The sequence below is a fragment of the Aspergillus aculeatus genome (genome assembly GCF_001890905.1).
Source record: "Aspergillus aculeatus ATCC 16872 unplaced genomic scaffold ASPACscaffold_23, whole genome shotgun sequence".
Lineage (NCBI taxonomy): Eukaryota > Fungi > Ascomycota > Eurotiomycetes > Eurotiales > Aspergillaceae > Aspergillus > Aspergillus aculeatus.
The window spans coordinates 316137-338899 of record NW_017962998.1 but is presented as its reverse complement, the minus strand read 5'-3'; the positions used below and the strand labels follow the sequence as shown (position 1 = coordinate 338899).

At 51.9% G+C, this 22763-nt stretch overlaps 9 protein-coding genes across 9 annotated transcripts; 5 read left to right on the top strand and 4 right to left on the bottom strand.

Annotated features, from left to right (window-relative positions):
* Window positions 1–230: 230 nt before the first annotated feature.
* Window positions 231–2190, bottom strand: ASPACDRAFT_55540 (uncharacterized protein; the record flags this gene model as incomplete). The annotated part of the gene is made up of 5 exons (XM_020203010.1): window positions 231–339; window positions 466–1417; window positions 1451–1691; window positions 1801–1939; window positions 2081–2190. The coding sequence occupies 5 exons, from the start codon at window positions 2188–2190 to the stop codon at window positions 231–233; spliced, it is 1551 nt and encodes a 516-aa protein (XP_020051285.1).
* Window positions 2191–2875: 685 nt separating this feature from the next.
* Window positions 2876–3373, bottom strand: ASPACDRAFT_48392 (VOC family protein; the record flags this gene model as incomplete). The annotated part of the gene is made up of 1 exon (XM_020202122.1): window positions 2876–3373. The coding sequence occupies one exon, from the start codon at window positions 3371–3373 to the stop codon at window positions 2876–2878; it is 498 nt and encodes a 165-aa protein (XP_020051284.1).
* Window positions 3374–5000: 1627 nt separating this feature from the next.
* Window positions 5001–7092, top strand: ASPACDRAFT_1908656 (uncharacterized protein). The gene is made up of 5 exons (XM_020198863.1): window positions 5001–5300; window positions 5373–5516; window positions 5579–6194; window positions 6258–6500; window positions 6566–7092. Exons 1-5 carry the CDS (start codon window positions 5072–5074, stop codon window positions 6816–6818), a joined length of 1485 nt encoding a protein of 494 aa, XP_020051283.1. The 5' UTR covers window positions 5001–5071; the 3' UTR covers window positions 6819–7092.
* A 1050-nt stretch (window positions 7093–8142) lies between these two features.
* Window positions 8143–11519, bottom strand: ASPACDRAFT_64863 (uncharacterized protein; the record flags this gene model as incomplete). Its single annotated transcript, XM_020204045.1, has 5 exons — window positions 8143–8777; window positions 8847–9478; window positions 9554–9866; window positions 9932–10399; window positions 10454–11519. 5 exons carry the CDS (start codon window positions 11517–11519, stop codon window positions 8143–8145), a joined length of 3114 nt encoding a protein of 1037 aa, XP_020051282.1.
* Window positions 11520–13529: 2010 nt separating this feature from the next.
* Window positions 13530–14767, top strand: ASPACDRAFT_48389 (uncharacterized protein; the record flags this gene model as incomplete). The annotated part of the gene is made up of 4 exons (XM_020202121.1): window positions 13530–13630; window positions 13746–14142; window positions 14214–14448; window positions 14514–14767. The coding sequence occupies 4 exons, from the start codon at window positions 13530–13532 to the stop codon at window positions 14765–14767; spliced, it is 987 nt and encodes a 328-aa protein (XP_020051281.1).
* Window positions 14768–15198: 431 nt separating this feature from the next.
* Window positions 15199–16679, top strand: ASPACDRAFT_64862 (uncharacterized protein; the record flags this gene model as incomplete). Its single annotated transcript, XM_020204044.1, has 2 exons — window positions 15199–16438; window positions 16477–16679. 2 exons carry the CDS (start codon window positions 15199–15201, stop codon window positions 16677–16679), a joined length of 1443 nt encoding a protein of 480 aa, XP_020051280.1.
* Window positions 16680–16969: 290 nt separating this feature from the next.
* Window positions 16970–18239, bottom strand: ASPACDRAFT_1892128 (phosphotransferase family protein; the record flags this gene model as incomplete). Its single annotated transcript, XM_020198654.1, has 1 exon — window positions 16970–18239. Exon 1 carries the CDS (start codon window positions 18191–18193, stop codon window positions 16970–16972), a length of 1224 nt encoding a protein of 407 aa, XP_020051279.1. The 5' UTR covers window positions 18194–18239.
* Window positions 18240–18674: 435 nt separating this feature from the next.
* ASPACDRAFT_48386 (pyrroline-5-carboxylate reductase family protein) lies at window positions 18675–19680 on the top strand (the record flags this gene model as incomplete). The annotated part of the gene is made up of 2 exons (XM_020202120.1): window positions 18675–19273; window positions 19371–19680. The coding sequence occupies 2 exons, from the start codon at window positions 18675–18677 to the stop codon at window positions 19678–19680; spliced, it is 909 nt and encodes a 302-aa protein (XP_020051278.1).
* Window positions 19681–20976: 1296 nt separating this feature from the next.
* Window positions 20977–22141, top strand: ASPACDRAFT_48385 (isopenicillin N synthase family dioxygenase; the record flags this gene model as incomplete). Its single annotated transcript, XM_020202119.1, has 3 exons — window positions 20977–21138; window positions 21198–21365; window positions 21443–22141. The coding sequence occupies 3 exons, from the start codon at window positions 20977–20979 to the stop codon at window positions 22139–22141; spliced, it is 1029 nt and encodes a 342-aa protein (XP_020051277.1).
* Window positions 22142–22763: the final 622 nt, after the last annotated feature.

Sequence of the window (22763 nt, the reverse complement as noted above, 5' to 3'; positions counted from 1 at the left end):
TCGGTCAGCACATCGATCAGTAGAGATTTATGCTTTAGTTCACGATCACCATCTGCAACGATGACATATCCGCGCGGCATACCCTATACCTTCCTAACCCAGAACCCTGTCTAGAAATCGCTCAAAGATACCTCTGCAAGCACAGGTTAGCCCCCCAAAACTCTCTATGCGGTGCAAGGTCGTATCTTACGTCGCTAGCTGAGGAATATAGTTGCGCTCATCTTCTTCAATCAATCCAAGCCTTGCCTCAGGTCCACCTCGCTGGACTTCATGATCCTCGTCTTGTGAGCGAGTTTCCAACCGACGTAAAGAAACGGACACACAGCAACCATAGTGTACCTATACCATCAGGTTCCGGTCAATTATCACAAGCTCTGGGCGGATCTCCAGCGCCCTTGAACTTACGAGAACAGGAAACCAGACACCTGCCACTGTCCCTCCAGGGGCAGGAAGACAGAGGACTACCCGACACAAGTCATAACAAACGTACCCACCAGCCCATACCAAGCCGCATGCGGCTGGAGAATGCTCTTGTACGGCAGAGTATTGCGGCTCATACCCTGGGCCTTGAATACGCGGTAGAAGCAGAGACAGGTTACGCACATGCAGCTGAAATTGATGAGCTGTGAGGCGGCCACCAGGGAGCCGAGCCAGTCAAGCACCACGGCTGTGCTCGATGATAGCTGGAGGAACGAGATGAGCGCGATGAGGAGGACGAGCGCGACGCAGAAGATTGGCACGCCCTTCTTGGTACATCTGGTAAAGCATTGCGGGGCCTTGCCTTCCAGTGCGAGGCCGTAGAGCGAGCGAGAAGCGCAGTAGACATGGGAGTTTCCGGCCGAAAAGGCTGCTGTGAGAACTAGAGCGTTGACAATGTGAGGGACAACCCCGACACCGAGTCGGTTCATGGCTACCACATAAGGTGAAGCGGCAACTCCGGCCTCGCCGCTTCCGAGAGCAGCTGTCAATTCTGAGTCGCTGTAGGGGACGAGGATCCCGACACAGAGCGATCCTAGGACAAAGATTGTAGTCAATCGGTAGAAGACGGTGTTGAACGCTCGGGGCATCGTCACCCGAGAATTTTGGGCCTCCCCCGCGGCCATGGATACGTAATCAGGCCCTGCAATGGTCAAGGACGCTTGGATGAGGCATTGTAGAAAGCCGAGGAACTTGCCAAGAATTCCCTGGTAATACAACTCAGCGAAGGCGCCCGGTTCGTTCCAGTACCGGAAGCCGAAGTGATCTCCTTGCGGATTTCCCCCCAGCATAACGATGAAAGTGAAAATTATCAGCCCGACAATGAAAAAGAACTTGCCAAGGGCGGACCAGAACCCAGCCTCTCCGTACCATTGAACAGCCTGGAGATTAAGCACAGCATTTAGAACGATTATGATGGCTATGATTGCGCCAACGGGTACTGCTTCACTTCAGAAGTGAATAATGAGGTTACAAGCCACGACTTCAAACGGTACGAGTGCGGCCTCAAAAATAAAGAAGTTCCAACCTGCCGCAAACCCAAACGCCTCGTCCACGTAGCGACAGGCGAAGCGAATGAATGGCGAGGAGATGGGCATGTAGGAGACCATTTCAGCAACGGAGACTGTGAAAGCGAGGATCACCGTACACCAGATACTGAAGGCGATGAATAAACTTCCTGGGCCACCATTGCGTAGACCTTGGCCTATTTGTACCTATAGAGGCAAATGGCGTCAGCGTTTGAAACACGACGTCCTTCATTCAAAAGAACACAATCTGGCTATGTCTAGTACAGCTCGTACAGCTCGGTCGCACGCGACTTACAAAAAGTGTAGTCCCATTAGTACCTCCGATACCAATCAGCTGGATGTGGCGAGACTTGAGATTCCGATGGGTTGCTCGAGGCGTTAACGGTCGTGAGGCTCCTTGAAGGACATCAGGAGAGTCAAGCGGGTGGCAACCACTGACGCCCTTCTCATTGTCGAGGACATCGGTTGGGATGGCGGAGTACGGTTTGGAGGAAATATTCAACACAGAGCCGGTGTTGCATCAGGTATCTCGGTGTACAAATATAAGAAGTAGAGTGAAAAGCTCAAAAACGTACAACATAAGTGTCGCTACTTTTGTCAAGAGGCATGCAGTGCCTGCAATTGTTAAGAGCAACAGTGGCAATTGCGTGAGAATCGGGCGACCTTTGGGCGTACCATAAGACATAAGAAGACTATAAACCGGCGAGGGGTCATAAATCAACACTACCAGGATTCCAGGCAATTGAAGCAAACTACGCACTGTGCGCTAAGCCCCATCTTCTTATCTTAGTTTGAGGCTATCCTATACGTATCAGATAAAGCCTCGGTCGATACCCCACACCCACTAGCTTACTTGGGTAATTCTGCCCCAGCTCAGGATCGCTGATTGCGGTACTTCTCCCGGTTGACTAAGAGTAGAGCAATAGAGCTGATCTTCTCGGATTTGAATTGAGAAACGTGGCAATTGGCTCGTCATGGGTAAGTTGTTTCTGGGAGAATGAGGGCGATGAGGCCCTGAGAGCGGAAGTAATTCCCCAATTCAATGTTGAAGCGCCAATCAACCCTCAAGCAGACAGTGCATACAGTTCCCATAAGCGTTATAGAATTGAATATGGAGCCAGTGGCAACCAAGCAGGTCACTTAGGGTCCATCCATTACTGTCACAAATATTGTTGGCGAGGCTGTTGCAATGAATAAAGCCCCCCACACCCGCATCAGTTTTGCTGCGACCATAATCACCTCCACCATCAATATTTCCTGCACCTCTCGGTAACCCTTTGTGCTCCTCAGTTCAACATTGCACCCTCATAACGAGGTACGCGAGAACTGGCAAGAAGAGACAGATCATGGTATCACGTAGAAGGATGTCACTAAGCCCCCTCATAAGCCTTCTCCAAGAGTGTAACATCCAGCTTTCTCATCTTCATCATCTCATTAGTCACACGGTCTCTCCTTTCCGCGTCCTCATCACTCAACATCTCCTTGAGCTGCTTTGGAATGATCTGCCACGAGAGCCCGAACCTATCAGCGACCCATCCGCACTGCTGCTTCTCCTCATTGCCTCCCTCCCCCAGCTTGTTCCAATAGTAGTCAACCTCGGCCTGATCCTTGCAGTCAACCTGGAAGGAAATTGCTTCGGAGAACTTGAAGCACTGCCCGCCGTTTAGTCCAGTGAACGTATGTCCGTTCAATTCAAATTCAACGACCATGACGCTCCCGGGTTCCCGACCGTGGTATTCTCTGCCGGCTTCGGTGTATCGCTGGGTGGTTATGATCTTGGAGCTTGGGAAAATGGAGACGTAGAACTGGGCCGCTTCTTCAGCATTGTCATCGAACCAGAGACAGGGAGTTATTTTTGATAGAGCCATGAATGGGATTGTGATGGGTGTGAAGTTCGAAACTGGATGGCATGAAGTCAGAGTCGATGATTCGTGTTCGGCTGCTTTATAGATTATCAGTACATCGAAGTCGGGGTCGAATACGAGCCAAGAAAACTTGACTGGCCTCACATCCCTGGCTCATTGCTGCCACAATCAAGCACAGAGGGCTGTCTACTCGTTCTCAGCAACTATGAGGCTGACAAACCGACCGGTGGTCATCGGATGCCGCCACCGACCTATCCCCCAGTCGCCTTTTTTGGGCCCTCGGCATGGTAGCCTTGCACCCAAATTCAGTCTAAGCACCAGAGTTGTCAATATATCTATATTCTGGATTATAACAGCGGGTATTAGCGAGGCCAGCAAGCTTTACAACGACAAGAAATTGCCTAAGCCCGAGATTTTCATTACCATTGCATCATCCTCAGAGACCAGAGTATGCAAAGCCTGATAGCCAATCCGTGCGAGAATTTGAAGTGGATGCAGCATATATTCCGGATTCCGACCCGGTTGATTCTCAAAACGTGACTCAACAGGCACTCAAGAGTTGGTACAAATTACGAGGAGAGCTTGGCCATTGGCGGCGGCCAACACTGCACATAAAAAAAAAGAGAAAAATGCACCCTTTACCTGGTAGCTACCCTGGACCTCATTGAGATACGGTGACTGCATTACATCTACAATTCTAGAAGGCAAGATAAAATAACAACGAATATGGTATATCTGTGATGAGACGTGCATATCTCCTCTGTATCTTATGTAGCATGCCCAGCCACGGTCATGTGGTCGGGGCGCCCTAGCCAGCTCCTGGCCCAAGACGGAGGCTTCGGTCGGCCTTGTCAATCTCCGTTCCTCTTCGCTTCGTCCACGAATCCAGCCGGCTCAAATAAGATAGTTTCCCCGAGCCCCACTGCAAGCAAGTGAGAATACCAGGTCTGTACCAGCCTCTTAACAGATCCCACTTATCCCTGAGCTTGTTTGGAGGGTTGCTGACATTTAGGCAGATGTTTTGTTCTTTTCTGTGTTCCTTTTCGTCCACTTCCGCATTATCTCACCACGAAATAGCTCAACTTCCTGCCCCATGACTGTGTGTACCACTTTGAGATCTGGGCATATGCTGGGAATGAGGTTCTTCTTATCTTACAAAGGGTTATCGCTCCATGCGGTCCAACAGACAATATAAATAGAAAAGAGAAATTTTCTGCTGGACACTGAGAGGTGGTTCGTGAACGTAATAGTGGAGCGAAGTGGGGGACTGGATTACAAAACTCGTACAAATCCCTCGTCGATGCGACGGGTATTTTTTGCCGAGCCCGGCTAAAGTTGTCCCAACAAAAAGCTTGGTTTTCTCGGCCTTACAAGGCTGTAGGGCAGTCACTAATCCTGTCTCAACTGGAGTCTGGTGCATCCGATTCCTTCCGAACAAGTTTTTATCGTCATTGGTACTCTCAAGATCCTAACTAAGATTTGAAAACACAGTTACACCGGTAAATGGTATGGTAAGATTGAAGCCGATTGATAACCCCGCGGTCGAATGGGATTCTTTGGCTAGGGCGGATACCCCTTTCTCTCTCGTCTTCTGCCGAGTTATCCATCTTATTTTATCAATCGAACACGGATCAGATAAATCCTGGCACTTACCCCTCCGATTCAATTTTCTTGGGACGTTCTTGGGTTGGTTCCGGCAAGATGGCTTCGGAGAAATGGAATCTCAGCTCAATGCTGCTGTTCTCGACGGCTTTGCTGGCACTGTCGGCCTTCAATTATGGTCTGAGCGACCAGGCCTTCTCGTCGTGCCAGGCCATGGACTCTTTCATCCGGCAATTTGGCAAGTACGACGCCTCAACCGATACCTGGAAGATTCCGGCTTTGGACACCTCCCTATATAATAGTATCAAAGCAGCCGGTCAAATTATCGGTGTGTACAGTCTTCTCTTGGGTTTATTGTCGATGCCACTAAAGACCAGCTGCTAACGAAGCCATTCCACAGGAGTTTTCCTCGGTGGTTATGTCAGCAACAGATGGGGACGGCGGATGTGTATCTTTTCGATGAGTGTTTATGCTCTCGGCAGTGCTTCGGTCGTAGTTAGTTCTACCACTCAAGCTCAACTTCAGACTGCACGAGCACTTCACTGTGAGTGTTTCCACTAAATATAAGTCTCTCAATCCCGGCTAATGGGGTTCATGCGGCTGCAGATATCTACCTTGGAATGCAATTAGCTGTCATTCCCACCTTCCTTGCCGAGCTGGCACCCGCCAAGAACCGAGGTGGAATTGGGGTGATATACTGGCTGAGTATCAAGTGCGGTGGGCTGTTCATCACCGGCGTGGCCCGAGCAACGAAGACAATGACGACCGATGCCGCATGGCGGATTCCGTTTGGCCTCATCCTCGTCATCCCCTTCATAGTCCTCTGTTTGGTCTGGTTCATTCCCGAGTCACCTCGCTGGTATCTCCTCCGCGATCGTCAAATCGAAGCCCTCCAGGCCCTCACTGTGCTCAAGCCCAAGAATACTCCTGAACCAGTCATTCAAGAAGAGTTTGATGTGCTCTCTGCCAAGGTGGCCGAGCAACTCCAGAAGAAGTCGTTCAGGGATCTCTTCACGCGCCAGAACCGGCAGCGTACCTTTGTGGTTGCTGCGACAAACTTTTTCCAGCAGGCGACCGGTCAGGCTTTCGCCTCGCAATATGGAACCTTGTTTGTCAAGCAATTGAAGTCGGTTAATCCGTTCAGCGTAACCCTCGGTACCAATGCTGTGGACATTGGCGCCATTATCATTTGTGCATCGTTGATTGATATCGTCGGACGTCGGTGAGTAGTAGCCTCCAATCTCGTACTGCCGTCGCATCAACTTGGAAACCTAACCACAAGAAGAATGCTCTTCCATACTAGTTCATCACTCCAGACCGTGGCTCTGATGACCATGGGTGGTCTTGGCACCGCGGATTCCAGCAATGTCCATGCCAAGCAGGGGATTGTAGCTATGCTCCTGCTCTTCAGCTTCAGCTGGTCTCTTGGCTGGGCTCCCCTGGTGTACGTACTTGGTGCCGAGCTTCCCTCTTCTCCTCTCCGGGAGATGACGCTTCAGATCGCCTATACCGTCAAACTAGTCACCGAGTATGTTAAGATCTTGTTCCTTTCCCTTCCGAGGTACACAGACCAACTCTAATCCGTGTGAATAGATTCGCCGTGACTTTCACATATCCTTACATGGAAACTGCCGATACCCCGCATCATGTTGATCTCGGCGGTAAGCTAGGTTTCATATATGGTTCGCTGTCAGCATTGGCTTTTCTCTTTGGGTGGTTCTTCATTCCCGAGACTAAGCAGGTGGAGATCGAGGACCTTGATAAGCAGTTTGCTATCCTTGAGCTTGCGGATGTTGAGGACCCGACAAAGGGGGCCCCGGCCGTGGTCACTGAACTTCCTCAATAGAGGGGCATTGAGGAGCGTGATGGATTCGAATCTCGATCGCGAATTTGGATTGAAATATAGATTGTGACGGAATTGATTGACACAACTTCACAACCTACGTTCAGTGGAGCCATGGTTCCACCTGATTTGTGGCTTACGCACCGTGATCCTCTCGTATAGAGCAGAAAAGATTTTCCGCTGACAATATCTGCGAAGTTCAACAGTGTGATTATGTTGGATATCTGGGACCATTCATTGCTTCAGCGTTCTGATCGCTATTATTGATACTCCCATGCTTGATTACAAATATTTTCTTTCACCAGGCGACTCAATACCTGGGATGCGATCGTAAAAGCGGCGTGCCCTTGTTCTTGCCCGTATATATGTACAACAATGCGATCAGCTAGAATCACTCTGCGAAGAGCTTTTAGTATTACCGTGTCTTGCAGGTTCGGCCTATGCGTTTTCAGACTATCTAGCCCTTCCTCGGCGCCACTCTCGAAGACCAGTACATAATAAGCCTGGATGGTCATTGAAGTTTTATGAATCGTGTACCTAAGGATTGAAACAGGACTGACTGTCAGAACGCTGTGCTAGTTTTTTCAATCACCGCTTGGGAGGGGTCCGCCGTCGGGCACATAATCTGGGAATCTGCCGCGCAAATCAAAGGGTGGCGGTGGCCGATGTGGGAGATTGTCTTCATGGCCTCGTTGGCCCTCTGCGTTCTCCTAGCCCTGATGTCCGAGGCCTCCGCCGTGCCCGTGTCTGACCGGCGCCAGGGCTTCCGCGCTGGTGGGCTCTGTGCTCCTATCGGCTGGCCTGTTCATCTTTGCATGGACCGCCACCCCGCTCAATCCCACCCTCTTCCCTTGCACGGCAGGCAAAAGAATAACGGTTCTGTACCCGTGTCGACGGGTGTACTACAGGCGCCATGCTAAGACCAACAACAGGTTTGGCATTTCAGCATCCCGCCTGGTTTCTGGCATGTATAGCATACACTGTTGTGGCAAGATTGGCTGGTCAACTTTACATATACAAGAAGACGAAATTAGCTTAGGATCTTCTTTGTAAGGCTGTAGTAGCCATCGTGATGAAAAGACCACCAAAACTGCAATCTTGTCGAGAATGCATAACGGTCTACTTAGTAAATATACTATAAGACAAAGCGAGCCTCCTCTTGGCTAAAGGCAGTATGTCATACACTTCCCCTCTTCTTTATCTCAACGCCTTTTGTAATTTTCGTCTGACTGCCTGGTTCGGTAGGAAGAAACTGCTTTCCCGTTTCAATCAAGTTCGAAGTTGCCACACCAACCCTAATGGCGCCCTAGTGACTTGGAGACATATCTCAAACATTCGCATGAATACCGGATCGGCCTTCTTCGCGGACACACATGCCGTCTGCCATGACGATCACTCGATCCATCCACGCCACGCTCGTCGGACGGTGCGCCACACACAAAATGATACTATCGCGGAAGTGCTCCTGTAAGACCTGCTGAATATGGTTCTCCGTCTGCAAGTCCACACTCGAGGTCGCCTCGTCCAGGACGAGGATGCGGGGGTTGGCCAGCAGAGCGCGGGCCAAACAGATAAGCTGCGCCTGACCAGCCGAGAGATTCGTGCCCCCAGGTGCAATCACGATGTCGAGCAGATCGCTGCTGTCTGTGCAGTGGTGTGTAGGATCGGCCTGCGCTCCCCCATCCTCGGACAGTAAGCCGCTCCGTCGGAGGTCAAAGGCGTGGAATGCCCCCACCACGGAAAGCGCATGGATTAACGTGCCATCAGAGTGAGAAATCTGCGGATCGAGGTTCTGACGCACTGAGCCGGGGAACAGGACCGAGTCTTGCGGGAGGACGTGCACCATGCTTCGGAGAGTGGTGAGAGGGAGGTCGTTGATCGGAGTCCCGCGGATGGTGATCCGGCCGTGCACCACCGGGGCGAGGGCCGATAAAGCCGCCAATATAGTCGACTTCCCCGAGCCTAGGCAAGCATGCGGGCGTTAGATACGAGGAGCGATGATGGGAAAGGATGGGGTTGGGATATACTCACCACTATGTCCGATGATCCCCACTTTCTCGCCCGATCGGATGCACATTGAGAAATCTCGGAGGGATGGGCTGTGGCTGCGCGGATATTGGACGGTGACATGGGAGAAGATGATTTCACCTTCTGGCTCCGAGTCGGGAGACTTGATTACAATATAAGGATGCGCCCCGTCCGGAGTATCCCCCATCCAGGTTGGACTCGTCGGCTGCACGCGGTGGTCATCTTCCACCGGGATCCGAGTCATGTAGTGTCGTAGTCGTTCTGTGGAGTTCATCTCAACCTCGACATTGATCAAAGACCACAGAAACTGGTGCATATGCTTCGACAGTGAAATGCTGAGGGTGAAAATGAGCCCCATCTGTAACGAGTCGAGCACACCGAAGACCCCGAGCAAACCCGCACACCCCAGCAGGGCCACTGATAGCATCTCGATCCGCAGTGTAATCCATGTTTCCAATGCATAGCGGACGGTGATTCCGACAATAGCACGACTAAGTGCTACACGGTGACGTTCTTCAAACAGCTCTCGTGCATCATACGTCTGTATGGTCGGCATCGAAGCCATACTCTCCGTAATGACGGAGAGGACGGGGGAGTCCAGGATAGAACAAACGCGTCGGAGTTCGCGAGCAGACCTGACGTACAGGATTTATTCATTAATCCTCGTCAAACTGCAATGAACGTCGTTGAAGAGGGAACGCATCACTTACACTCGATAGAGAGACTGAATACGATATTGGAAGTAGAATATCGGTCCGAAGGCCAGCACAAGGTAGGGAGAGCTCCAGACAAGCACAATGACCGCCGCAAACAGCGATGTCGCAGCCATAAGCAATAAATCGCCCGCATTGATGAGTCGAAAGTCGATCCCATCGATATCTACCGATAGCCGATTCAAGACGCGACCTAGAGGCTGTGCACTGAAGAAGTCCAAAGGTGCGCGGAAGAGACGGGTGACGACGCCCTCATGGATACTCCGGCTGGCCTTCATCGTTCCCAATACAAGGATCACCCCGACTGAGGCTACAAGCGTGATTGTCATCGTCAGTACTGTATACGTCCCGTGAATTGTACCAAGCAAAACATACCAATAAAGACGGCCTGTAGCATGACCACTAGAGCATATCCTGTAAGATAAGTAGGTGTCGAGACAGATAGCACATTTCCCATCCACCATGGTAACCAGAAGCTGTTGACAATTCGGACAGCAACGGTGAGAAAGAGCATGAGGGAGAGAAGCATAATGAAGCGAGGGCCTCCAGCACATTCAAAGTAGAATCGATATAAGTCAGTGTCAACCTTACCACGGGCGCGCTCCTCCTCCACCAAGGTGATCTGCTTGGAATCAGCAGAACCTGGCTTGGCTGTCGATTCCGTGCCCATAACTCCTTCTAAATGGTCCTTAATATAAGTCCCCGTCTCACCGACGAGGATTGACCCAATAACCCCATGTGGGGATTTTCGTAGCTCCTCGGGACTACCTACCTCTGCAACCATGCCGTTGGCCAACGAGACAACGTGGTCACAATATTGAATGAACTCGGCCTGATGTGTAACTATAAAGAGCTTAATTAGCATTTGACCTGTTTCTAACGCAGAAGGAGCATTACCTAAAATAACGGTCTGCGGCAGCTTAAGGATGCACTCATGAAACAGCTTGCGGGCCACCCGGGGATCAACCGCCGAGAGACAATCATCCAACAGCAGAAGATCTGCCTCGCTGTAGATAGCTCGTGCCAGAGAAATTCTGGCCTTCTGACCACCACTGAGATTAGCGCCACTCTCCCCTACTATTGCGAGGTCGCCGCCCGGAAACGAGGCAATGTCTGACTCGAGGCAGCAGAGGCGGACGACTTGACGATAGCGCACAGGCTCGTAAGACCGCAGAAACGTGATATTATCACGAACAGTACCCAACATAATCCATGGGTCTTGAGTGCATAGGGCCATCGTGGCCGAATTTCGTTGGAGTTGACCCTCAATGACCTCGGCTTGCCCGCCAATGGCCGCTAGCACCGTGGACTTACCACTTCCACTGGCTCCGTGTATGATTGTCAATTTATTAGCCGGTATACCCATTGTGATCGGTCCTAATACAAAGCTAGTCGAACTGTCATCTGCGTTTGGGTAGGATACTTTCGCATCATGGAATTGGATCAAATTGCCGGCGCTGGCTTCGCTCGACTGGGGAACTTCCCCTGGTTCGTGACTGGCAGGCTGATGTTCCGTTTGGTGCAGGATATGGAGAATGCGCCGGACACATGGGAGAATAGAGAACTGACGGGTTACCGAGAGGGAGAATTTAGAGGCTGGTGAAAAGGTCATTTCAAATAATGTCAAGGCAGGGAATACCACCTCTGGCACCAACTTGTGGCCAGTATACCAGTAGCTTGTCAAGGAAACCATGGCGGTGACTGCGGGAATCATCTGGTTTATGGAGATAAAGAAGCAGAAGACGACGCGCAGGCGACGCCATAGGGCTTCCAATTGCACCTCTCGGGCTAATCGTATCTCCTTGAGAAACATGGGCTCCAATCCCAGTGATTTGATACCGCGGATCTTTTGGAAGGCGGAGTTGAGGTGATTGATGCGCACTTCATCGATGCGCAGGTAGTCTTCCACTGCTACGCCCACCGCAGCGTTTGCCCGAGTCTGGGAAAATAGAAGGATTGACATTGCCACATAACCTGAAGTAGGTTAAGAACTGATTTTGGTTACGCAGCGAGGCTCCATCCTTACCCACGATCCCAGATATACCCAGCAGGCGAACGATCATAAACGCGATAAGGAGCAGCTGCACAGGACTGCTCCAAATATCATGAACCTTAAGCACATAGTTTCGGACTAGCATCATATCGGTTGTGGAGCTGCCCAAGACCTTTCCCACGGGACTCCGGAGATGCGCCAGGTTCGAAAAACGAACACTCTTTTGGAAGATGGCCAAGGAAAGAACAGACGAAGCTCGAACAGATAAAACCCGGCAGATCTGATCTTTGGCACGTCCAGCCAACGTAGCCACCGCACTGGCTAGAAAAAGAGCCACAAAGTTTCCGATATGAGTGGGATTCTGGAGAACTCGTCGTAGGAATAACGGGAGGAGAAGCGTCAAGAGCGAGGCAAGCATCTAGTCAATGCCAATTGGTCAGCGCACTGTTACCTATTACCTGAAGTCATACTGCTTCCGTGGGATCATACCTCCAGTCCAGCTGAAGCCAATAGAGGACATAGAAATTCCTTGCTTGTAATTGTCTTTAGCCACTGGGATTTGCGTGCCAGTCCCGCCAATGGCACATAGTAATGAGCATCTTTCGAGGTACCTGGCAACCAAGCTTGCTCCAAGTAGTCGGCTGATTGAACCGAACGCATCAAAGAGGTGAGCCAGTCCTGCAAGATGCCATACTCATGTCGTGCCACATCCACGCGGGAACCATCAGCATGGAGCTCTTCTAAATCAATCGCTTCGACCTGCTCGTACTGGGGCCGCTGGGAAGGAATCCAGCGATTCAGTGAGCGCCTAATACGCGATAATAGCACCCACGACTGCATATTGACTTGTCGAAGCAAAATGAATGCTTGGTTTTCAGTGCAACGAGAGAGAATGATTGTGAAGGGAAGTGAGGGGAAAAGAGCTCAGCTTGGGAGACCAGGGGAGGGGAAGCTCGCCGGGATAACTAGGGCAATCCTATTAATTTGGGCCCGCATGCTGCTATAATTTACGAGCCTGGTCAGACTTCCTACCGGCTTAATGCGCACCAGCCCCTCCCTTGATTGTTGGTCCGCGCTCTTGCAGAGTTTCGCCTGCTCTGGCTCTTATCATCGAGTAAACTGGTCACCCGGAATGTCCGGGATGTCTAGGTGGAAGGCTCTGATGTCGCTCTTAGCTCCGGAGTGAGCACTTGACTATCACCCGTCACAGGGCAGAAGTCCCTTGGGCATTTTCAGTCTAATTCAGCCGGCTACGTTCATTTAGAAAGTTCTCATGACAGATATCTTACACTTTAGGAATTCCAGTCGTTGGTTTGACTCGACCACACTCACCTATCTTCCAAGATGGCATGGATATCGTTACCTGAGTCGTCTGCCATCAATCTTCGGTTTGTCTCGAATGATTGTGCGCGAAGTAAGGGCTCTGATGAGACATTGCCATTGCTATCTCCTCCGATTCCCTCCAACGCCCGGCCCAGCTCCAAATCTAAACGACTATTTCTCTATTTTTCGATAGTGTTTTTACGGCAACTGTGTGCTTCCGTTCAACTCCTATCCCATCTGCGGCTTTATGAATCTATAATCACTGCAAACTCTCAACATCGATATCTGTCTGCTCATGGCCTTCCACAGGGAGCGATCCTTCCTTATGCCTCTTATATCCAAGGATGGCAGGTTGCCTTTGACTGTGTCCCCGGTATATGATCTCCACTTCATGCTTCTCATCATCATCTTCTTTTCTTTTTCTACCTATCGAGGCTACGGTGCTGACTCTTTGTCTTTCCCCATTTAGATATACTATTCCTTGTTATTTTATCATACGTTCGGAAACATTTCTCGCGTCGCTTCATGCTTGTGTTGAACTGGGGGGGTACGATTTTGGCAGAAGGCTGGATCCTCTTTGTGGGTATGGATATGCTCTAACCGGCTCTCTAGAGTTAGAGTTTTGAGGCATGAATGAGCTCACATACTTGATACAGGATGGTCAGGACTGCCTCTAGCCTGGACGTGGTGCTCCTCATTATTTCGACTGTTTGGCGGCGATTCGCGGACCACAATAGCCCTAATGTTGTCGTTGCTTAGTGACATGACAGCTTCATCCGACCGGTACTGTCACCACCTCCTTTGAAAGCCAGAACCAAACTCAAAACAGTTGAGCATTGAGAACTAACGTGAATTGTCATGTACTATTCCCAGCCACTCGTACACATTCCACATCACTACAACCCTGTTAGCCGCCGAATTTGCTGGCTCCGCAATAGCTACCATCGCCTTGAACTACGGTGTCTACGTGTCGCTACTACTGGGTCTCATCCTCCCTATCGTCACTCTCCCACTAGCCTTTCTGATACCCTCCGATGAACGGCCGCTGAACCCACCCCAGCGTACTGCCGACCAACATACAGAACAGCACGAATTGACCACCTGGGCGACTTCCTGTCTAAAGCAACTAAGGAAGCCCAAGATTCCTTCGCAGTCCGACCTGCGGGTCTCCTGGCTCGTTGCGACATGCCTCATATCCCGCATCGGACGTTACCCATTTTCTCTTCTCCTTCCGACGGTGTCTCACCGTTATCAAGGGACTATGACCGAGGTTGGTAACTCCTCGCGAAGAATGCACTCCGTGAACCGGAGCGACGATACTGACCATCCTCCGTGCTCTAGACCGGGTTCCTCCTCTGCTTCAAAGCTGTCGTCAGCCTGATGGGACTCGCCATCCTCATGCACTGCATTCGACCCCTCCTCTTGCGACGGCAATCCCCGATGCACTCGGCCGATGCGACTCCTCTCTTTGGCCCCTATCGGCTTGACCTGTGGACGATGCGAGGCAGTGCAGTGTGCATGGCTATTGGGGCGGTTCTGTTATCAGCATCACGCTCACTGACGATAGTATACACAGGTATGTTATCGCCCCGTCCTTCGATGCCAGAGGTGTTAATCCACCAATCTTACGAATGCAATTAGGGGTTGTGCTCTATGCACTGGGTATCGGGTTCGGCGGTGGAGTCGGAGGCCTTATCGCGCAGTTGACGGGGTCCGAGGGAGTCTTGCTGCCGGATAACATGCTTGAGGCGGTATTTGATGCCATCGCGGCACCGGCGATGTCGTATACCTGCCTTTTTGGGGCACAATTGGATGAGTCGATGTCGATGGTCGGACTGTCATTTGTTGCCGCGGCGAGTATCTTTGGCTTGATTGCTATCGGGACTTTTTTTTAGTCGGTGGGGAAGAATAATACGGATAATACGGCTAGTGTTTTATGGGGGTATTGGAAGGATCAGCCGCGATCCTCCGTTTCTCTGTTCAACCCTGCGCTAAATTAGCCCTACTTCTGGCCAGATTGCAAGATCGCTGCAAGCTAAACGCTTGACATACTGGCTTGTATAATCAGAACTCGGAGTTTCTAGATTAAATTCTCCCGCTCTAACCTGATCTGTGAAACCTGTCCTGCAGCTCTGGTCCTGCAGCTCTGGTCCTGCAGGGCCATTCCCACATTGGTCATGCCTGTTGTGATGTACTGCACCGTCGGAATTACAAAATGTAGAACGAACGTTTGGAAGACTTTTGGGTAGTCCCTGTGCCCCGGACTGATTCTTCGTGTCGAGCTTCCTTTCTTTTTTTTTCTCTTCTTTCCCCCGGTTTATACCTAATGGAGCCACTTCTATCCCACCGCACGGCCTCACTTGAGCTGGACGAGTATGTCGATGGTGAACATGATGCCGAGAAACAAAAGCCCCTTGTGTATGAGACATGGCTGCAACAAGCCCGCAAGAAGCTTCCCAACTGCCTTATTGTCGTCTTCACGGCGCTACTGCCATACTTCATCACCACTTTATGGCGGCAGAATTATGAACGGCCATCCCTGCGGCGCACCTCTGCTCTTGATGGGCTCCGCGGAATTGCTGCGCTTTGCGTGGTCAATTACCATATTATCTCGGCCTTTCACAACTTTGTCAACTACGGCTATGGGCTTACCCCTGAGGAGGCTCATCGTGAACCTCATTGCGCCCACAACAACGAGCCCATTGAGCACAATCTGCGCCTCCACCAGCTGCCAATCGTTCGGCTTGTCTATTCCGGGTCCGCCCCGGTCTGTATCTTCTTTGTGCTCTCGGGTTTCGTGCTATCCTATCGATCCTGGCAGCTGGTGCGAGCCGGCAAATTGGAGGCTGTCTTCCCTAGTCTGAGCTCCTCGACCTTCCGCCGCGGGTTCCGCCTCTTTCTGCCCACGACCCTCGCTACGATGATCACGATGATCTTCATCCAGACTGGAGCCTGGGATTATCCCGCCCAGGTTGCAATGGATCAGACCATTATTACCGCCGAAAACGAGTACCACCAAGCCCGGCTGCCCACCTTCGGGGCGCAGACCACCCACTGGGCGTCAATGATGTGGAACATGACCAACATCTTTGCTTGGGAGGAGACCTATCCCGAGTACGACGTGCATCTGTGGACCATCCCGATGGAATTCCGGGCCTCGCTCCTGCTGTTCCTCATTCTCCTGGTGTTGATCCGGCTCCGCTACCGCTACCGCGTGGCCATTCTGATCGGTCTGATTGCCTACTGCTACGGTCATGTACGGTGGGTGATGGTCCTGTTTTTGGCCGGGAGCTTGCTGGCCGAAACCTCCCTCCGCTGGGACGCTGCCCGAGCCCCCGAGACCATCACTCCCGCCAACACGGGGCTGTGCATCCTCTTCCTCAGAGCGGTGCTCGTCTTCATCTCCCTGTATTTCCTCTCCGCCCCGGACAAATGCATTCACCGCACCCCTGGATACATGACGCTGGCCAAGATCCTTCCCTCGTGGGACGTGCGCTTCTACCGCGTCTTCCCCTCGTTGGGGGCCATTATCCTGGTCGGTGTAGTCTCGCACAGCACCAAGGAGAGTCGCTTCTCTCGGGCTTTAGACGTCCGGTTCGTGCAGTATTTGGGCTGGATCAGTTACTCAATCTATATCGTGCATGGCCCATTGATGCATGGCTTGGGGTATCGGCTATTCCCCCTGATGTGGCGGATCACGGGGCACGAGGCAACGGGCCCGTATCTAATGGGATTCTTTCTGGCGTGGTCGCTGCTGCTGTTTGTGGTGTTTTGGGTGGCCGATCGGTTTGCAGTGGCGGTGGATGATAACTGTGTGCGGATTGGAAAGTGGTTGGAAGAGAAATTGGTGGAGTCAACCTAATATATGGTACTGTAGCTTTCATCAAGTATATATGTGTACGCAACTTACGACAAATACACCTCTCTGTGCTGGAACCTTCCCTTCAAGCAGCAGGAATATTGGGTCCCCCCGTTGACTGAAATATCCATAGAACGAGCAATATGAACATCTGTGCCTTCTTGTTCCTTAGGCGACAACTTAGCACAGTCACTCTTGACTTCTCCCCCCCCCCCCCCCCCTCCCTCCTCTCCTCCGTCTACAGCTGGAAGTAAGCCAGCCCCTTCTCCAGGTCACTGAACCACCTTTCCACAGCCTCGGGGTGCAGCCCCCGCGGCACATTGGTTGTAATTCCCCGCAAGGCATTCCGCACGAAATGCATACTCTCCAGCCGCTGATCCCGCCACTCCGTCTCCGCCAACACCGCTGCCCCGTGCTCGCGACAGAGTTGCCAGAACCGATCGCGCAGCCGGTATTTCTCGTCAAACGACTCTTGGCCGGGCTGCGCGTTCCACAGGAAGGCACGTACCGGATCCCACTGCGGATAGGGGACGGTGCCAGCGAACTCCCAGTCCAAGATTGCGGTGATGCGGTCGGTGGCCGGGTCGTAGAGGATATTGGCAAAGTGGAGATCCTTGTGCGCGAGGTAGAAGTCGCGCTCAGTAGGTGTGTCCCCGGCGAGCGCGGGGAGGCGATCGAGGAAAGCGGCAATACGTGGGCGGAACGGGGCCAGGGGGCTCTGCAGCGAGGGATGGATGTCGGCCACGTGCAGGTAAGATCGCACGGCGGCAGAGACGTAATCGGTGAAGCTATTGAAGGGCCCGCGGAAATTGAGGGTCGTAAAGGTTTCCTCTTTGGAGAAGTAGCGCGGGATGTCACCGGTGAACCAGAAATGCTCGTCCAGCATGGGGCCGACGGTGATGCTGCGCTGCTGCTGCTGCTGCTGCTGCTCGTCGAAGGCCAGCCCTCCGATTCGTGGGAATTGGTGTTGATGGAGCTCGAGAAGGATGTTCATCAGCTGCAACAGAATCGAGTCGAGTTGAGCCTCGCTTAGAGTTGAGTAGATGTCGGAGATGGCTTGGCCCGGGCACCGGTTGCAAATCAGATACTCGCAACCCAAGGGGTTGGCACTAGTCACATCGAAGGCAACTACATCGGGGACAGGAATGGAGGTGTGCTCGCGCAGCCACGTCAGGATCGCGGTTTCATTCTCCGTCTTGATGCGCGGCACATGATCCCCGGAGATGCGCAGGATCAAGTCCACCTCCTTTTCTTCCCCACTTGAGGGGAGGGGCCTGTCCGATCGCAAGAGTGGCGCAATAATCGCGCGGGGGTAGGTCAAGACGTAGATGATGTGGAAAGCAGCGGTCACTTTCAGGGGCTTGATAGCGACAGGACGGCTGAGACCGATCGAGTCCAGCAGAGCGAGAATCGTCTCCTCCGCATAGGGTTGCGGGAGATTGTTCTCGGTCGCAACTCCCATGGCAACGGGTGATTGGTAGAAGCGGAGGCTTGAAAGGATTCAGAATGTAGTCGGTAGTAGACTAATACTATTGTTCGAAACCAAAAAGGAAGATGTATTTATCTCGAATTAGCACCCTTGATTGCGAGGGAGCCGATGTCGGGGGGCGAGCGGCTGATAGTGGCGATAAAGATAGGGCTCGAGCTGGCGGTCGACGGCTCTTCCCGCACGGTTACACTCGCTGTCACTCCGTGGCACCATCCACAACCCCAATGATACCTTCCTGCTTACTCGACTAGGCGATTTTCAGCTAGTGGATACGTTACCATAAACTTAACTCCTTTGGGTGACAGGCTATCTACGGGCCCTGGCAGGCAGGCATCCCCGACTCTTCACTCCTCGTTCAAATCACGTGAGTCGTCGTCTTTCTAGTTATATCCTACCACCTCGACGCGCTGGTAATGAAGGCTCACCCTTCAAGTCAGCTAACTGTGTGTTCATCATGATTCACAAGATTCCTCGTAGCTCTGGTTACCCTTCTCCTCGCATCACCATTGCCGGGTGCGGGGTCTTGGGCAAAGGTATCGCCACCGGTCTTCTGGCCTCGCCTTTGAACCTAGATCCCAGCAAGATCACTCTGACGGTTCGACGTGAGCAACACGCTCACTGTCTGCGTGAAGAATTTCCCGGTCTTGCTATAACTCTCGACAACGGGGATCCAGCGCTCTGGCAGGGGGGGGTGACTGGTGACGAGGAAGGTCATTTTCTCTTCATCGTCACTAAGCCTCAGCATGTCCAGCTGGTCTGTGCCGATGTCTATCCCCATATTCGAGCTAGTCCCACTCCTCCTGTGGTGATCACCCTATGTCCAGGCATCACCATCGCGCAACTGCAAGAATGGCTTCCCACAGGCACGCCCATCGTTCGCTCGATGCCCAACACCCCGGTTATGGTTTGCCAGGGGGCGACCGGACTCTTCCCCTCGCCACTGGTCACTCCCTGCCAGCTGGATACTCTCACCCGCATGTTCGAAGCCATCTCGCCGAGCGTCGTCACGCTGGCTCACGAAGATCAATTAAATGTGGTGGCTGCCATTTCAGGGTGATTTATCCTCCTCTTTAGCCCTTCTTTGTGACATGTTGACGCACCTCGAATTGATCAAAAGAGACAATCTTGCTAATTCGACAACTCGTACCAGATCCGCTCCCGCCTACTTCTACCGCCTGATGGATAGTATGGTCGCGACTGGCATGTCCCTCGGACTTCCCGAGTCTCTCGCCCGGGATCTAATTACACAGTCTTGCATTGAATCCGGAGCATTCGCGCGCGAAATCCCTAGCGTCTCACTGGCACAGTTGAGAAACGATGTCTGTGTTCCCGGGGGTAGTACGGAGAAGGCGATGAACGTCCTGGATGCCCACGGGTGGCATCGAGGGGTGAAGGAAGCGATCACAGCCAGTCTGACTGCCAATCGGTCGATGGGGCAGAAGGTCAAAGGAGGTTCGTGATATGTTATCTACGAGACATGATATGGCTTCCAGGGTTCCAGTCATCTGAGCATAGTGATCTAGCTGTATCGATTGTACATAGTCTCATATTTTCATTACATCGCCCCGTTGGGAATCTCTATGATAGTTGCTTTTTGATCGGTCTCCTCATTAACTTAATTCTCTCGCATCATTTTCCTAAATCGTTATTGTAGTAGTAGTAGTACGGCGAAAATTATGTTTGCGGGATCTCATATCGGAATGACCCCAAGTTGTATGTAAATATATATTTCCGGCACGGCAGGCTTCCATTAACACCAACCATTCTTACCTATTATGATGAAGTTTGAATCTATCTAGATTGATATTACAGGAGCTGATTCTGAAATTGAGATTGCACTTCTCTCTTTAGTTTCCAAAGTGTATACTACCGTCCTATTGACCGTCAACTGCATGTCCTCACTTTAGAAGTCGAGTATCCATCAGCACATGGCATGGATGCGTATAGTTTAATTTACGCCCTTAATCAGACTAACCCGGTTGGGAAAGAGACTAAGCATTTTCGCCAAGCCAATAATGGCTGCTGCGTCTGAAGAAAAGAGGGGTCACATCTACGGAATGGAGCGAGTAAAAATTGACGACGATCGAAACTCCGTCGGAGTGCGGGAGATTTCCAGCCCACGAGCCTCAATGTCAGATTCCAATCGGAATCCTGTTAGCAATCCTGCTGACCGTCAATTCCTCGATGCGCCGAGATCGGCTTATGCCAGTCCTCGATTTTCCGCCCCCACGAGCTTAATTTAGCGTGGTTTCACCCCTGTATTACGAGCATCTAGTGTATGGCTGCGTTATTCGTATCGATGATAAGGGATATCGGGTGAGGGGTAAGATGCATCCCCTCTAACCCTAAGTCGATGCACTGCAACAAGAGGGGATCCTGACTTGGATCCTTTGAGGATAGAAGTCGAACCACATCTTTATCGTGTCGTGGGAGAATATCGCATGATAGATGGAGTATGGTTTCAGGTGGGCCGAGGCTCAACAGCCCATAACCACACCACAAGGTGTTCCGGGTTGGGGTTGCCGAATCTGTCTGGTGAGGATTCTACTATCCTGGATATATTACTACTACTACTACTACTACTACTACTACTACTACTACTATTACTACTACTACTACTACTACTACTACTACTACTACTACTACTACTACTGGAACTACTGTCAGAGTGTGCAGGAGGCTTTCATTGCATGCTTCATTTTTTATGCTACTCTCCAACTGCATTCCATTTACTAATTCACCAAAACCGTATCACCATGACATTCGAAACTATTGACCTGGGGGTCATGCAAATTGGCACCCTTGAGGATCAGAAAAAGGTCGGGGAGGCCATCAAGAATGCCCTTGAACGACAGGGGTTTCTGAAGCTGACCAACCACGGCATTGCGCCAGAGATGATTGAGGAGTTATTTGCTTGGGTCTGTATTTCATCTCTTCTCAGTCGCGGGAGACAATCCCAAGCTGACAGATTCTAAAGAGCAAGCGATTCTTTGCCCTGCCTGCCGAAGTCAAAGCGAAAGCTCCGCACCCGCCCACCCCGACCCCAAATCGAGGTTATAGCGCGGTGGGGATGGAGAACACTTCAGTGCACGGCAATCTGGGCAAGAAAGATGGGAAAGTTCTCCCCCCGTTGATCGACATGAAGGTGAGTCCAACCTTGGTCTTCTCCTCAAGATGTGTGCCCTCCCCATCCGCATCATTTGACTTTTGTTATACCATCAGGAATGTTTCGATCAAGGCTCCGCCGACGACGAGCTCTATAACAATATCTGGCTCCCCGAGTCCGATCTCCCCGGCTTCCGGGCCTTCATGGAGTCCTACTTCGAGGCTGGATTTGCCTGCCAGCAACGTATCCTCAGCGCAGTGGCCCTGGGCCTGGGACTGCCACCCACTGCGTTCGACCGCCTCCATCACAAACGCCAAAACGAGCTTCGTCTCACCCACTACCCGCCAATCGAAGCGCGACAGCTCCAGGACGGCACCAAGACACGCATCTCAGAGCACACCGACTTCGGCACCATCACCCTCCTATTCCAGGACTCGGTGGGTGGGCTCGAGGTTGAAGACCACACTTCCGTTGGCACCTTTCTCCCCATCGAGTCGGAGAAGTATGAGATGATCGTCAACATCGGAGATTGCTTCCAGCGCTGGTCGAACGGGGGCCTGCGCTCGACGCGACACCGCGTGCACCTCTCCCAGCGAGATTTGCAGAATCAATCCGAGTTCCTTCCCGGAAGGTACTCGGTCGCGTACTTCACCAAACCGAACCGCGATGCGAGCGTGGGGGCTATGCCGGAGTTACTGAAGCCAGGGGAGCAGGCGATTTACTCCGACCTCACGGCGGGTGAATTCGTCTTGCAGCGGTCGGCGACAACATACGGGAGTTACGAGGGTACCGGGGAGAAGCAGACAAAACTGTAGATTACTGGCTAGATTAGCGTGCGAACGATAAATTGATTTATTCCGTACCTTCCAAATTGTGATTGAACCGTCTGATTGTCTATTCCTGGCTTGGACAACTAGTACAGTAAAGTGGTCTCCCATCCCATGCCCACCCTCAAGAATGCATCATCAAGTAATCGGTCGAGAATATTTCCCGGCACGTTATGATTATGATTGACCTCTGGCTGGGCCTGATTGAAAAGACTTCGTGTCATTACGGCGCGGTCGAGAACGTAAGCATTCGCTTCGAGTGCTTGGTCGGGGCTAATTTCCGAGGAAAGTCGGACTATTGCGACGACAAAGAAGGCAGGTCGATACGGAATACGATAAGAATCCTGCCCGATAGAGGCGGCGGACTGCACGTGGAGTCATTGGTTGATTTTATTGATCGTGCTGGTAGCAGTGGAGCACCCGACTAAATATGTTGCCACGGGGCCTCCTTCCATGAGGAAAATCGGAGGGGAAGCACGAGCGAGAGAACGGCGCTTCGAGGACGGCTGCGGGGAATGAGGAAAATGACACCTTTTGCGGAGGACTGGTCGGGCTGGGCCGCACGTACTTCCTGCAGAAACTCTTCAGACCTTATCAGACCTTATCGGAC

Bases quoted from the DNA above. Each gene is read 5' to 3' on its own strand.
- ASPACDRAFT_1908656 (XM_020198863.1), top strand. From the start codon at position 5,072: ATGGCTTCGGAGAAATGGAATCTCAGCTCAATGCTGCTGTTCTCGACG. The intron at 5,517-5,578 runs GTGAGTGTTTCC...ATGCGGCTGCAG, and splicing joins GACTGCACGAGCACTTCACT to ATATCTACCTTGGAATGCAA. The intron at 6,195-6,257 runs GTGAGTAGTAGC...AACCACAAGAAG, and splicing joins ATTGATATCGTCGGACGTCG to AATGCTCTTCCATACTAGTT.